This window comes from Numenius arquata, chromosome 11, assembly GCF_964106895.1.
Source record: "Numenius arquata chromosome 11, bNumArq3.hap1.1, whole genome shotgun sequence".
In the NCBI taxonomy this organism is placed as follows: Eukaryota; Metazoa; Chordata; class Aves; order Charadriiformes; family Scolopacidae; genus Numenius; species Numenius arquata.
In genome coordinates this window covers 22,864,627-22,878,764 of record NC_133586.1, presented here as the reverse complement: position 1 = coordinate 22,878,764, position 14,138 = coordinate 22,864,627, and the positions used below count along the sequence as shown (strand labels likewise).

Below are 14,138 nucleotides of genomic sequence, written 5' to 3'. Positions count from 1 at the left end.
CTACTGACCTAGTCACTTCATCATAGAAGGCCACTAGGTTAGTCAGGCAGGACTTGCCCCTAGTAAAGCCATGTTGGCTGTCCTGAATCATCCCCCTGTCCTCCATGTGCCCAAGCATGGCATCCAGAAGGATCTGCTCCATGATCTTCCCAGGCACAGAGGTGAGGCTGACAGGTCGGTAGTTCCCAGGGTCCTCCTTTCTTCCCTTTTTAAAAAATCCAGCAACGGCAGTGACACCGTTGTGGGGTGACACCACGCTAGTCCCCATTGTGGACTTCAAGTTGGGCCATTTTCACGCATTTTGCTGCGTGGGCCAGGCTGGTGGGGGCAATCTGTGTCGCAGATGCTCAGGGAGGAGGATGAGGAGGTGGAGGAAGGCCCCGGCCCCCCAGCAGGCTGTGGCTGCACCTCAGCACCCTGTCCCCAGGGTGGCCTTGACACCAGCTGGAGCTTCACATCCCGCAGCCTCTGCTGCCATCTAGTGAGAAAACCTCCCCGTTGCCTACACCCGGAGCATCCTGGCCCTCGGTGTCCCCCCAAACCCCCCCTCGGTTCCCCTGCACCACCCCCAGCCTGCTGCCCCCCCACCCCGGCATGGCCAGGGTGACACGCAGGATGACCTGATGTGGAAAAGCCATGCTGAGGCCCCACCAGCATCCCAGCAGCATCCCTCCAGCCCATCAGACAGGTTGTGACATCGGGGGTCACACAGCCTCAGGTCCACCAGCGCTGTCCCAAAGGGAGGACAAGACAATGCCACCCGTCCCCAAGCCCACACAAGGACAGGCCTGACCCCACGTAATCCACGTTCTGGGGACGCGGCCAGTGAAGGGGCACCGGGACAGCCCAGATTCTGGGGTACCCCAGCCTGGCATCGGCACAAGGACGCTGGCAGCAGACAGGGACATACTAGAAAAATCCTGGTTTTATTTTCATTTAAAAGCCATTCCAAGCCCAGAGTGAGCAGCGAGCTCTTCCCCAGGGCTCAGGGATTTGGCCCCATCAGCACTTGTAGTTCCCAAAAAATTGGAAAGAAAACCCAAAATAAATCACACAGGTATCACCTGCCGTCCCAGTGCGGTCCCGGAGGAGGCTGCGGGATAAATCCTGCGGTGTTTGGCTCCGCGTGGTGACGAGGATAACACAGACACGTTGCAATCCGGGACGTTCTCCCGTGCCAGCCGCGGGATCCTCTCGGGATGTCTTAACGAGGCGAGCGGGGCTAACGATGCCCTGGTCCAGCACCCTTCCCAGGTGCGGTCCCCAGTGAGGACGCCCGGTCCAGGGGACCCTAAAGTGCTTTGCAGGGGGACGCACAGACACACACCCCCCGAGATGTCCCGGTGCTCCAGGAGAGAAGAGCTGGGGGGCCCCCAAGGAGCCCAATGGGGCTGGGGGGACCCCGGTTTGTACCCCTAGCCATGGGTGTCGGGATAGATGATGCCCCACAGGGCTGGTGGCCTCTTTCTCCCCATCTCTGGGTACCGAGAGGGGGACGAACAGGCAGGTTCAGCCCAGAGCTGCTGCCTGGGCTTCACCCAGAGCAGCAGCAGCAACTCATCCACACTTTTTTGGGGTTCCCCGTGAGCCTTAGGTCACCTTTTAACAAGAAAAACCCAACTCCCGAATAAAAAACGGTGCCCATTTTAGCAGCAAGTCCTACAGGGAGATCCAACCGCTCGGCAGCCCCGAGCCATTGTCTGGTGTTATGATGCAGCAGTGTCCTGGAGAGAAAACAGGTTTCCAGTGGGACGAGGAGTTGGCACCGGTGGCCGTGAGCCGGCCGGGTGGTCCTGCCAGGAGCGGGTGCCGGTAGGAGGAGAGAAGATGCTTGGTCCCATTTTATCGGCCGAGGGAAAGCCAGGCCACGTGAAAGGGCCGCAGCTGGGAGGACACGGCACCAGGATCTGTACGCAGGGTGGCACGGTCTCAGTGTCCATCCTCAGCCAGCGCTGGGGGTAACGGTCACCTGCAAGCAGAGAGCGGGGTAAGCAGCCGTGGAGACACTGGCCCCCAGCCCAGAGCCCAGACCCCATGGGCATGAGGAGGCAGATGCCCCCGATGTCCCCAACCCAAGGGAACCCACTCCTGTCCATCCTTTGCTGATGCCTGTGGTTGCTTTAGCCCTAGGGCACAGCCCAGCTCCACCAAGATGCCCTGGTGCTTACTCCCACCAGGGAACCAGCCCCAAACCCACAAGGAAACCTCATCCCAAGGGCTGAAAGTCTCAGGGACAGTAGAGGTTTCCCCAGTCACTCATCTACTGCATGGGGATGGTGCTTTTTGGGTCATCCCAAAAGCAGGGACAGGATAAGGGACAAAGCATCCCTGGGACACGTCATGGAGGGGAGCCATTGCTCTTTGAACCACATTCCCTAGGGTCCTCCACTGCGTGCAGTGTGATCCACCTGCCCCAAAGTGTCCCCAAGAGTCGCTCACCTCCTGTGCCCGCGGGAGAGGTAGTCCCGGTTCAGAGAGCAGAGCTGCTGCTCCAGACGGAAGATGCGGAACGCCAGGTACGAGGAGGACACGACCAGGAGGCAGATGCTGGGAGCAGAGGAACAAGGACAAGCACTCAGCAGCCGGTGGTTGAGACGGACATTCCCAGCGTAGCCCCCACCCTCCCTCGACGCACTTACAGCACAATGAAGATCTTCAGGAGTTGGTAATCAGAGGGTCTCAGCTCCGCCACGCAGCTCTGCTCCACCTCCAGCTCCTCCTCAGTGTTTATTGCACTTTCTGAAACACAAGCCAAGAGTCAGCGGCCCAGCCATGCTGGGCAGATGCTCACACTCCTCCGGCAACCGGGAGCTTCAGATATTCCCCCCCACGGGCTAATGCTGCCAGCACGGTGTTCCAGTTGCAGGCCAAGGGCTCAGACCCCTCAGCCAGGAGATCCCATCCCCAGGACCCCATTACCAACTCCCAGCCTCAACCCTGCTTGTCTGCAAGGCAGAAATCCCTTCCACGAGGGGGGAGGATGGATGAACACATATTTATGGAGGTTTACACTCAGCACCGTGTGCGGAGCAGGGCACAAACCCGCGTCCCTGGGTCTGACATAGCTCCCACCTGAAACCAGGGGCTCCTCAGAGGTGAAGCTCTCCTTGGTGCTCAGGCTGCTGACGGAGGTCCGGTGGATGCACTGGTAGTCGGTGTCCGGCAGCGACAGTGACAGCGAAGCGGGTGACACTTTCCTCCACTTGCCCTCAGGGACGATCACCTCCTGTGGGAACAGCCCCGGGTGAACCATGCCACCATTCCTCCCACGAAACCAGCAGTGACAAGGACACGGTGGGGCCAGATTCGGACTGGAACCTTGTGGCATCTCCATCAAGAACCAGCACATTCAAAACACCATCCTAAGGGGGAGCTGGTCATCCACGATGGCCCTGTGGGGACGCAGGTTCCTACCACCATAGGAAGGACCTGCCCTTGCTCCCCAAGCCTGCCCCAAATACCGATTGTTGCCTCCTACACTCCTTGGTTTGAAGCTCAGAGCAGTCACCCATCACCCTCCCAAGAGCCCCTCGCCCGCCCCGGGGCTCAGCATCATGGCCCGGAATGGCACACAGAGGGGTGGCAGCCAGCACGGAGTGGGGTCCCCCCACCAGAGAGTTCCCAGGGCTGAAGCTGCTGAAGGGAAGGTCCCTCGGAAGCACCAGGAGATGCTGCCAGCCTGGACCGCTCCCGATTCACCCCTTGAAAAGCACCTTCAACCTTTGGGATGCCACCAGCCCACAGAGGACATCCCATTTGTCACCTCCTGGTCCAACATGCAGGGCCAGTGGCCCACAAGGGCCACCCTGATTGTCACCTCCTGCACCCAACCTGATGCACAGGGCCACCAGCTCATCAAGGACATCCTCAGCGTCCCCATACAATCCAGCATGGCCGCAGCACCAACGGCTTTGTCACCAAGCAGAGACAGGGAGGGGCCACCCATGCTTCATGGAGAGGACACTGCTGGCCGGGTTGGCAGCCACTGCAGGCAGAGCCAAGCCCTGCCATGCTGCCAGACAGCAGGATGCAGCCCCAAGGGTCACACCAAGGGGCTGCATCCTTCTCCCTCTCTGGCCTTCTCCCTCTCTGGCCTCCCAGCCATCCCACATGTTTTTGGATAATTCAGCCACGTTTCCAGCCATTATCCATGTGAACAGCATCAGCTGGTGGGAGCAGAGCGGCAGTGTTCTCCACATCGTTCCAAATCCATCTGTAAATGGACCCCTGAGACCAACTGGCCAGGCCATCAGCTTGCGCTCAGCTGCGGGCTGTCAAAATTGTCCTCTTGACCCATCCGTTTCTGCCAAGTCAGGGTGTGAGGATCCCAGAGGAAGAGCTCTGGAGAGCTTTCTTGGCAGCGAGGGGAGAGAACCAACTCTGCACCCTGCAAGCGGCTGCCGGGTGACCCTCAGCGTGCCGGGAAGGCATTAAACCCACTGAGGTGGCTGGGCGGCCGCTCTCCTGCCCACAGGGGGAGTTTGTGGGGGACCTTCCCTCCGCCAGAGCTGCCCTGACCCTCACCAGTGACACGGCATCAGGCTCCTCTGTCAGCTCCTTCAAACTCAAGCTCTTCTTACTGGAAACCTGGAGGGGAGAAAAAAATGGAATCATGAGAATCATTAGAGAATCATGGAATGGTTTGGGTTGGAAGGGACCTTAAAGACCATCCAGTCCCACCCCCTGCCCTGGGCAGGGACACCTCCCACCACACCAGGTTGCTCAAAGCCCTGTCCAACCTGGCCTTGAACCCCTCCAGGGATGGGGCAGCCACAGCTTCTCTGGGCAACCTGGGCCAGGGTCTCACCAACCTCACAGCAAATAAGTTCTTCCCCAGATCTCATCTCCATCTCCCCTCTGTCAGTGTCAAACCCTTCCCCCTCCTCCCATGGCTCCCCTCCCTGATCAAGAGTCCCTCCCCAGCTTTCCTGGAGCCCCTTTAGGGGCTGGAAGGGGCTCCAAGGTCTCCCCGGAGCCTTCTCTTCTCCAGGCTGAACCCCCCCAAGTCCCCCAGCGTTATGGTGCCACCTTTCCCTACTTCAATCTGAGCCAGAAAATTGAATTTTGATGTTTCTGGTGAATCTATGAAGAGCAGCTGTTTAAAATTTCCAAGTGTGGGGATTTTGTGGCTAAAGAAAAGCATCTGGCAGAGGATGGGGCACCCCATCGCTGCTTCCCGCTGCCGGAAACCCTACGGGACCACGGCTGAGCCAAGGGCTCCTGCCAGGGCTCCTGCCCCAGTCTTGGCTCCCGGCGGAGGGGATAAACCATTGGGGGGGGAAAAAACCTCAGGGAATACCTGAGCAGAGCCCAGCACATTTCAAAGAATAATTTGCCCAGTTTGGCAACGGGGGGGAGTCACCCAAACTGCCGCCCCGGCAGAGCCGGGACACACCCTCTGGGGCCAGGAAGGGCTCTGGCACCGCTTCCCACGTGCTTCAAAGGCAGGGAGAAGAGGAGGTCCCCGCAACCCTCCTCTCCGGCTCCAGGGCTAATGGACTTCTTTCCCCCTCAGGCTTTTTAATTCCATTTTTCTTTTAATTTGTATCATTTTTCCTCCCCTTAAAACTTCAGATGCGGGGAAAAGGCAGTGTGTGAGCGGAGTGGCAGAACAAGTATTACTACCAAATTATAAATAATTCATACACACACCCTGGGAGAGAGCAGAAACTCCAGGCTCTGCCTCCGTCATCCGTGACCCAGAAAAGGCCACCAGCAGCCGACAGGGACAGGACACCTACGCGACACCCAGGGACAGACTCTGCCCTGCCAGGACGCTCCGGAGCATGTCAAGAAACAGCCACCATCATTTGAAACGGGGACAGCGGGGTGGCCCCCCACATTGGGCAGAGGGGATGCAGCAGTGTCATGAAGTGCTGCCGTTCTCAGCAGGCTCCTGCCCCTCTTCCCATCCCCTCCTGCAGAGCAAGGATGCCGAGAAGAGGCGGCAGAGCAGCAGGGAGGGCTTCGGGAGCAATCCAAAGCTTTCATGCCAAGGGCAAAGAGCTTTTGCTCCCCGAGACACAGCCCAAAGGGAGCCCGTGGCTACCAGTACGCTGTCGGACGCGGAGCAGAGGGTACCTGCAGGTGTGTGCAGACTCTCCTCAGGACGTCGTAGACGCTGTCGCGGGAGATGAGGGACACGAAGATGTACTGCAAGAGAAAGAGAGAAGCTGCTGGGACAGATTCGCCCCCATCCCACGTCCAGTTCCCCACAGGCAAGGGACAGGCAGAGACGTCCTGCCCTTGAGTCTCCCCGGCTTCGGCAGCTGCATCCCTCCCGCAGGCACCTCCCTGCAGAGTTTCCCTGCTGTTATTTTTGCAGCCTGCTAAAACCCGGACCTGATTTTTTTGGGGCCAGTTTCACTGGGCTGCTGTCCCCACGGGGCCTCCCTTGCTCAGCCCAGAGGGATCCGGCAGCAAACGAGGCTGGGACTCACAGAGAACATCCCCAGGGATGGGCAGAAGGGGACCAGGGGCAGAACTCACCTTGCCCCATGCAGAGCCCCCGCCACGCGCAGAGTGGCCTCACACCCAAATCACTTTGAATGCCCAAATCCTGCCTCGTGCCACCCCCTGCTGAAATCCTGCAGGAATAACCTCCGCCCAAAATCCCACAGGAATAACCTCCTCCCTGGCAGGCGATGGGGTAGGCGAGGACTCGGAGGCGCGGAGCAGGACTACGTCAGCTCACCGCAGCCGACAACACCCAATGTCATTTAAAAGCTGGAAATTCATCTCCTTCGCCAAGTTTTCCACCAGCCCGGGTTGAACGTCGGCCCAAACCCTTCCCCTGCTTGCGTTTAAAGGAGTTTAAAGGTTTTATTGGAGCCTGGCAGGGATTTGTCAGGCTCGGCCGAATTTCACTTGGGCTTTTCCCTGCCCAGAAACAAAGTGGAATTCAGAAACAAAAGCAAAGTGGCGGTGTTTGCCCTGGCCGGCCGCCAGCACAGAGAGCCATGCTCGCTTCCCAACTGGCCTGCGCTTTTTTCCAGCCAGGGATGGGAACGGCTTCATTCCCCGCCTCTCAAATGGCAGCTCCCTGGGACTAGGGCATCCCCCCGGCTGCAGCAAAGCCGGGCACCGCTGCTCGACGTGCCGGCGTTACCTTCCTGCTGGCGGTGGTTGTGATGGCCAAGCCGTTAGGCAGCAGCCGAGCCGTCTTGTGCTTTTTTATCAGCTGAACAGAGACCACGGGGATCACAACCTGGAGGGCAAAAAGACACAGGGATGGGCAGGGACGGGCACAGCCCAAGCTCAGGGAGTTCCTTTTCCAAGGTGGACGTTTAATACACATTGCAATTATGCCCCAAGCAGAGCAGCGACGCGGGAATTTGGCATTTCCCAGAGAGAACTTGGTTGTTATTAAAGCTCACAGCATCCCCCCAGCGTTAATCTCAGCTTCCAGGTGGTTTCTACTCAATCAAAACAGCAAGGAAACAGGGAAAGCATCATCCAGTGAGTCTCCCTAAGGCCCATGACAAGAGTCTCCCTGGAAGCCCAGGGAGGGTTAAAAATAAAGCAGGACATAATTTACGGCAGAATAACTTCTTCCATCAGGTATTTGTTTAAAGCAGCTGATATAAATAATTCAGCTCTTCAGCCCAGTTTTAAAGGAAAGTCGTCCCTCCCCGAGATCCCTGTCAGCCACAAGACTAACAGGGAAACATCAGATTGGAAATCAAGAAGAAAAGCCAAGAGAGATTCAAATCTCACCTCCTCCCCCCCCCAAAAAACCCCTTTGATCTTCCTTCAAACGCCGTTGCGGCTTGTAGGAGGTTTTGCATCAGGGAATTTTAAACCAAACCAATATTTGGTTTCCCCAGGGCAGATGCCGTAGGTGATGGACGGGGAGGCACAGCCATGCTCCCCTTCCTATCGGAGGATTTTGACAGTGATTTTGGGCGCAGGAGGCAGGGGGGGATAAGTGGGCTGTGGCGTAGCCTAGGCTATGAGCCCTATGGGACCGGGGTAACCCAGCCCCCCCACCTTACCTTGATGTCCTTCCCGAAAAGGTTTGCGTAGAAGCAGAGCCAGTTGGGGGAGATGTAAAGCCTTCCCTGGATCAGGATGTCTCTCTGGAGAGCGCAGGAGCAAACTGCAGGGCAGAGAGAGGGGGGCAAGGCAGAGGGTGTGCCGCCTCCCGCCACCCCCTCGTGCCCGTCCCTCGCCGTGCCCGTCCCTTGCCATGCCCCCAACCTTTCAGCACGCTCTCCTCCGTCGGGATGTCCTTGAACAGCTTGTGGTACTGGGAGTTGTACTTGCTAGCGGCCTGAAAATGAAGCAGAGCAGAGTTATCCGCTGACCTTGCTGATAAGGAGACCCGAAAAAAAAAAACCCTCACCCTCCTGCAAATAACAATAATCTCCCCGCACCCGTGACCGACGCAGGGGGGTCCCACCGGGCTGGGGACGGCGGAGCCGAAGGGCTAGAGGAGGGTTGGATGATCCAGCACCCAGCAAACGCTGTGCCATCCTCCCAGGTAAACATTTCCCTTAATATCTGGAGTTTATCTAAGGAGGCTGAGCCTCCGCGAGGAGCTTGTTTTCCCCCGGGCTCATCCGCAGGCAGTTTATTTTGCCCAATGGTTTCTCTCCTCCTCCTCGAGCTCTTCCCTTATTCGGGGCACAGTGACAACACTTGCTTTGCGCCCATCGCGCCGCGCCATCCAGCTATTTTTATTCCTGGTGCCTCTTCAAAGCCTGCCGGCAGCCGCGGCGGGAGGCTCGGCAGGTTTCGCCCTGAAATAATTCTGTATAGAAGTTAAAGCAGTCCAACGCTTTGCATTAAATCCACTCCATTAGCCCTGGAAGGTGGCGCAGGCGGATTTGTGTCCCCTGTGCCAGAGGAGGCAGCGCCCCCGACCTCGGGGTGCTGCCTGGGGACACGGCTGTCCCCTGAAATCCAAGGGACGAAACGCTTCGCCAGGACGCGGAGAGATCCAGCGAGGCTGGGTTGGAGGCAGCACCGCAGGCAGAGCCCTCCTGCCCGCGGAGACAAGGTCACCTTTGCTACGTGCACCTTGTCACCGGATGAGCTGGGCCGTAAGAGGATCAAGGCTCTGCATCACCTGGGGTCGGAGAGACGCTGGGACAGTGGGGGTGCCGGTGGGAGCATTTCAGGGGGACACAGAGGGACATGGGGGGGTCACTGTGGCATCACCTCCAAGCCACCACCACGAAACACCCCCTGGCCCCAACACAAACCCATTACCAACCCCGTAACTCTCCGAGGTGCCTCTGAATAATTGGCAAAATATTTTTCTCTTCCATTTTTTTCATGGAAAAAGGAAAAACGCCTCCTCCCTCCGCTCTTGTTTGTAGACAGACTGTAAAGCCCTACTTAGGGCACAATTTTAACAACAAAAGAGGTTCAAACAGATGGAAATGGAGCTGCTGGAAGTCAGGATTTCCACTTTTTCCTTTGCTCTGGATAGAAAACCCTGAAAGCCTTTGCAGGGCAGATCACTGGCCACATGAAACCACCATCAGCTCCCCTGAAACTGCGAGCAGGAGCCTCTGCCCTGAACCAGGAGCCACCGCGGCTTCACCTCCGGCTCCCGCAGCCCACGTTTGAGACCCCGGACGGGCTCCTTGATGGCCAACAGCCAGGGTCAGGCTACAACAAACCAGCCCATTCGCTCACGAAGCCAAAGACTTACCACTTCCCGGTGGCATTTTTTGATGTCTTCATCCTTCAGGGCTTCATTCAGGTGGAGGCTGGAAGGAAAAATAGTAATTATAATAATTAGGTAAGAGAAGAGTCCCAGGTCTCCCATCCGCTCCTGAAAACACATGTGCTGCAAGAAGAGACGCAGCAAGATGCAGAGAAGTGAAAAGAGACCACGGGAAACCACGTTTCGGATGTCTCGGTGATTTATTGTAGCATCAGCGATGCTGAGCCAGGGAAAGCAGCAGCACTGGGGTGCTCGTACCCAAAACCCACCCCGGCACTGGGGCAAGGAGCCCAGAACTGCTCCTGGCCGCAGCCTGGAATCGGGTTGGAGCTGGCGATGGGCAGCTTCAGCCGGGCTCAAGTTTTCCCCAAGGAAAGCACAAATGGGAATTTGGGAATGTGCCGGGGCAGGAGGACGGACACGGCTTTGGCCGTGCATGGGGCCATCCATCCACATCCATTCCCATCCATCCCATGGGCAGGAGAAGGGAGAAACCAGCATGAAATCCTCCCAACAACCTCAGCAGTGGGAATACCAGACCCCTTCCCTAAACCCCTCTCTCCTCCCTGCTTTTATAGACCCCATATTTGAGGGTGAAACCCCCCCTGTGCCCACCCCAAGCTGGTGGGCTGCATCCAGGGGCTCGGAGGCAGAGGGGGTGCTGCAGGAGGTCCCAACAGCAGGAAAAAAAGAGCAAATACTCAACTGTAGAGCCCGGGATGCTCCCCCTCACCTGCCGTCGAGGGAATCCAAACTCTTCTCCTTGTGGGATGCCTCCAGTTTCTCATGGCCGTGCATGGGCTCAGGGATCTTCAGGGGAGCTGCTTTTTCATGCATCAGTTTGGCGCTGCAAGGAGAAGCCCGTGAGCCCCGGAGGGGAAGGGACAGAGGAAAGGGATGCCTTTTGGAGCTGCAAATCCATTCCCTTAAACCCCCCTCCGCACAGAGGTGTTGGTATCTCTGCTGCTCAAGGACAGCAAGAATGTTTCTGCGATTTCTCAAGTCACGCGGAGAGAAAATAAAAAGGGCATTTCTTGCCAGGAACTCCCCAGCGCTGGCAACCGAGTGGCCAAAGAGCAGCAGCTCCCTCCACGCTGCCTCGGATAACACCCTCCAAAGCAGAGTGTCTCCTCCCTGAGAGATGGATGAGAAAATTGGGATGAGAAAAATCACAGGTCTACAAAACTCCCTGGGGGGACAGAGATTTTGCCCAGCGAGGGCCAGGGTCTGCTCCCCAGGGTGGGCAAAACACCACCTTCCGAGGGCAGAGCCCGTGCCAAAGGCACCACCTCCCTCCTTTAATTGCTCCCCTCTCGTTACAGCCCATTATTTACTATTATGGGTTTTATCAAAGGCGCTTATCGGCCGTGACAGGTAAAGTAAACACACTCCCAGCGCTGTGCAGGGAAGGTTATCACCCGGCGGGTCAGAAAGGTGACGCTTCTGCCCTCGGCAAACCGCAACCAGAGATTGCCGTGGCACCGAGAGCCAAAGCAGAGCACGATCCCAGGGGATCGATGCCGGAGCCGTGATCCGTGATTACTGGGTGCACGCCGAGGCTCACCGGCAGCTCAGAGCCGCACAGAGATGTGATGATACAGGCTCCAGCAGCGCGGCACAGCCGGCAAGCAGCCACCGGACCTCCGGAGAGGAAATTATTCAAGGGAAAAGAGCTCGGCTCAACGGGCAGGGGGTGATGCCAGAGCAGGTGGGGGACAGGCAGGATGGCAGCGGGCAGGATGAGCGCCAGCGGGCAGGACGAGGACAGAGCTGGAGCACATCCCGGTGCCCGCAGGAACAATGCCATGGCGGTGCAGCAGAGCCCAGGCAGAGAAACCATCCCAAAGTGCTTCCTAAATAAAAAGAGGGGCTCTTTCGCTGCCCCATGCTTCCCTATACACACCCTAGTCCCGCTCCGAAGGGTTTGTCCGAAGGGAAATTCATTTAAATAATCCCCACGGACTCGGGGAGAGTCAGGATGAGGGTGCTGCACCCCAACAGTCGTGCCCAAATGGCCTGAGAGTTGAAGGTGCCTGACCCCCCGTGTCCCTGCGGCCTCCAGGGTCCCCATGCGATGGAGCTGGGCTAAATCCCAGCCCGGGGGGCGCTCCCTCGGGACGCAGCATGTACACGGAGCTGCAGGAAAACCCAAACACAAGTCACTGGTTAAGACCGCGCTGAGAACCAGCTCCCGGAGCCCCGCAGCCAGTGTTTTGCAAAGTAAATGAGGTGCCCACACAGCCCCCCAGCCCGAGCATCGCAGGACAGGACCAACACACCGAGGTTGTGGGGTTTGTTTTAGGAGCTCAGGTCAAAGGATGTGTCTGGAAGGGAAAAGAGACTCAACTGACAAGAAGCACCAAAATAACAACCCTTGGCATCGCACCAAAAGGCTTTTTCCCTGCCTGATTCCTTGGAAACCCCATGCCTTCAGGACAGACAGCCCCATGCCGCAAACACCCTCTGCCAGGTGATGCCACGCCGCCCGGAAGCAGAAATTTGTGTCATGGAGGCACCAGAGCCTTACGCCCCCTTCCCTCCATGCTGGAAAAGGGCCTCTGACCCACCCCAGAGCCTCCCTCTCCAGAGCTCAGCCTGCTCCAGCTTCCCCCACGTCATTCCTTAAATCCCTGAGCGGTTGCACCACTTAATCCGGGGGAGCGGATTTATCCCTAACTGGGGCTGACACCAAGGGGCACTGGGCGGGGGGCAGGGAGAGGTACCCCCTGCTGGAAGCAAGGGTGCCGAGAAACCCCCCTGAGGTCACCAAACACACAGAAATCCCCTAAAATGAGAAGAGCCAGAAGGTGGAGAGCACTTGGAAGCGCCGAATCGTCCTGTCCCAGTTTTCTCTCCCTCCTACAGTCACTGCCAGGGACAAGTCCCGGATTAGAGAGCTCCCGGACACAGCGCTGGCACCGGCCGGCCCCAGAGGCTGCGAGGAGCATCCTCAGCCCCAGCAGAGACATTGCAGCTGCTGCCCCCTCTCCCCTCTCCAGGTCTTGCTCCATCCTGGCTCCCAGATGTGGCAGGGATGGGGATCTGGGATTTGGGAGCCTGGGAATGCTTCCAGCGCCGGCACAAGGTGGAAAACACCTTCTCGTGGCTCACACCATCACTGCTTGAGGAATTTTTGTAGCAGGAAACTGCTCCTGCTGGAAAATCACCTACCCAAGTGTCCCAAACTACAAGCAAGAATAGCCGGAGCTCCCAAGAGGAGGCAGAGTGGGTGAGCGCGGGAGTTCCCGGGAAAGGGAAAACACTGCTGGCGACATACTGCCCCCCCGCCCGCCCTACGGGGGGCTGACAACCCCCTGCCTGCCCAGACGGGCTCCCCCAGACCCCGGCTCGCCTCCCAGGTGAAGGCAAAGCCCGGTGCTTCTCCCTCCCCGCGGATCGGCATCTCCCTCCCCTTACACAGCGCTGGGATCCGGCCCGGGAAACGCTCCGGTGCAAGTCCCTCCGGCGGCCTTGGGATTTTTCGCTGGATTCGTTTTCCCCGCAGCCGGCGCAAGCGAGGGGGAAGGAAGCGTGCGGTGGAGGCGGGAGAGAGCAAGCCAGGGGTTTCGCCTCCCGAGAAACAAAAAAAACCAATAATAAATAAATAAATAGGAGAGGATGAGAGGCGGAGGGAGGCAATTGCGGCCGGGCTGCCTCGGCCCGAGCGAGCCCGGGCGGGATCCGGCGGAGCTGCCCTTGTTCCCGGCTCTCAAGGTCACTTGGGTCCCGTGTGCCGGCTGCTGGAGCGGAGCCACCGCCGGGGATGCTGGAGGGGGACGGCGGGTCCCCAGCGGCGCTGTCAGGAGAGAGGCGGGAGGTCAAGGAGAGGAGGAACAGGCCGAGCCCGCTGCGCGTCCCCCGGTACCCCACCCCCCTCCCGGTACCCGCCTGGCCCCGGGTCGCGGCCGGGGTGAGCGCCGAGGCCTCGGTGCCGGCTGGTCCCGGGGTGGCTCCAGGCACCCGCGATACCGGTTTGTACCGGGCACCGCTCCAAGAACCCCGCGCTACGGGCAGCGCCCGGCCCCGCTCCCCCCGCCGCGCTGGGCGCCGGCCCCTCCCCCGAGCACCGACCCACGGCCGAGGGCCGCGGAGGGGGGGAGCGCCCGGAGCAGCCCCCGCGGCCACTCGGGCCTGCCCCGGAGCAGGGCGGCGGCTCCAGGTCCGGGCGGCGGCGGGACACCACCCCCCCCGGCGGGTCCATCCCCTCAGCGTGAGGGGGGGGGCGGGGGCAGACACAGCCGCGGTGTTTCCGCGCTCCCCTCAGAGCGCGGCGGCGGCGCCGCCGGGGGCAGGCCGGGGGCCGGTACCGGGCTCCCCGCCGACAGCGGGTGCGCGCCCCGCGGCTCCCACGCGCCCCCCGGGACCTGCAAAGCCCGCCGAGAGACCCCTCCCCCGCTCCGCGCTCCCCCCGCGGCCGCCTCCCCCCCCTTACCTGCGCGGCGGCCCCGCGCTGCCCGGCGCC

General features: G+C 59.4%; 1 protein-coding gene across 1 annotated transcript; it reads right to left on the bottom strand.

Annotated features, from left to right (window-relative positions):
* Positions 1 to 2,435: 2,435 nt before the first annotated feature.
* GRAMD2A (GRAM domain containing 2A) lies at positions 2,436 to 14,131 on the bottom strand. Its single transcript, XM_074155970.1, has 11 exons — positions 14,109 to 14,131; positions 10,410 to 10,523; positions 9,662 to 9,719; positions 8,200 to 8,272; positions 7,995 to 8,098; positions 7,109 to 7,207; positions 6,082 to 6,153; positions 4,525 to 4,587; positions 3,073 to 3,226; positions 2,640 to 2,739; positions 2,436 to 2,547 (listed from the first exon to the last, which is right to left on the bottom strand). The coding sequence occupies exons 2-11, from the start codon at positions 10,511 to 10,513 to the stop codon at positions 2,436 to 2,438; spliced, it is 939 nt and encodes a 312-aa protein (XP_074012071.1). The 5' UTR covers positions 10,514 to 10,523; positions 14,109 to 14,131.
* Between the last annotated feature and the right edge of the window lie 7 nt (positions 14,132 to 14,138).

Bases quoted from the DNA above. Each gene is read 5' to 3' on its own strand.
- GRAMD2A (XM_074155970.1), bottom strand. From the start codon at position 10,513: ATGCATGAAAAAGCAGCTCCCCTGAAGATCCCTGAGCCCATGCACGGC. The intron at 9,720-10,409 runs GTGAGGGGGAGC...TTTTCCTTCCAG, and splicing joins TTGGATTCCCTCGACGGCAG to CCTCCACCTGAATGAAGCCC. The intron at 2,548-2,639 runs GTAAGTGCGTCG...CTCTGCTCCCAG, and splicing joins CTGAAGATCTTCATTGTGCT to CATCTGCCTCCTGGTCGTGT.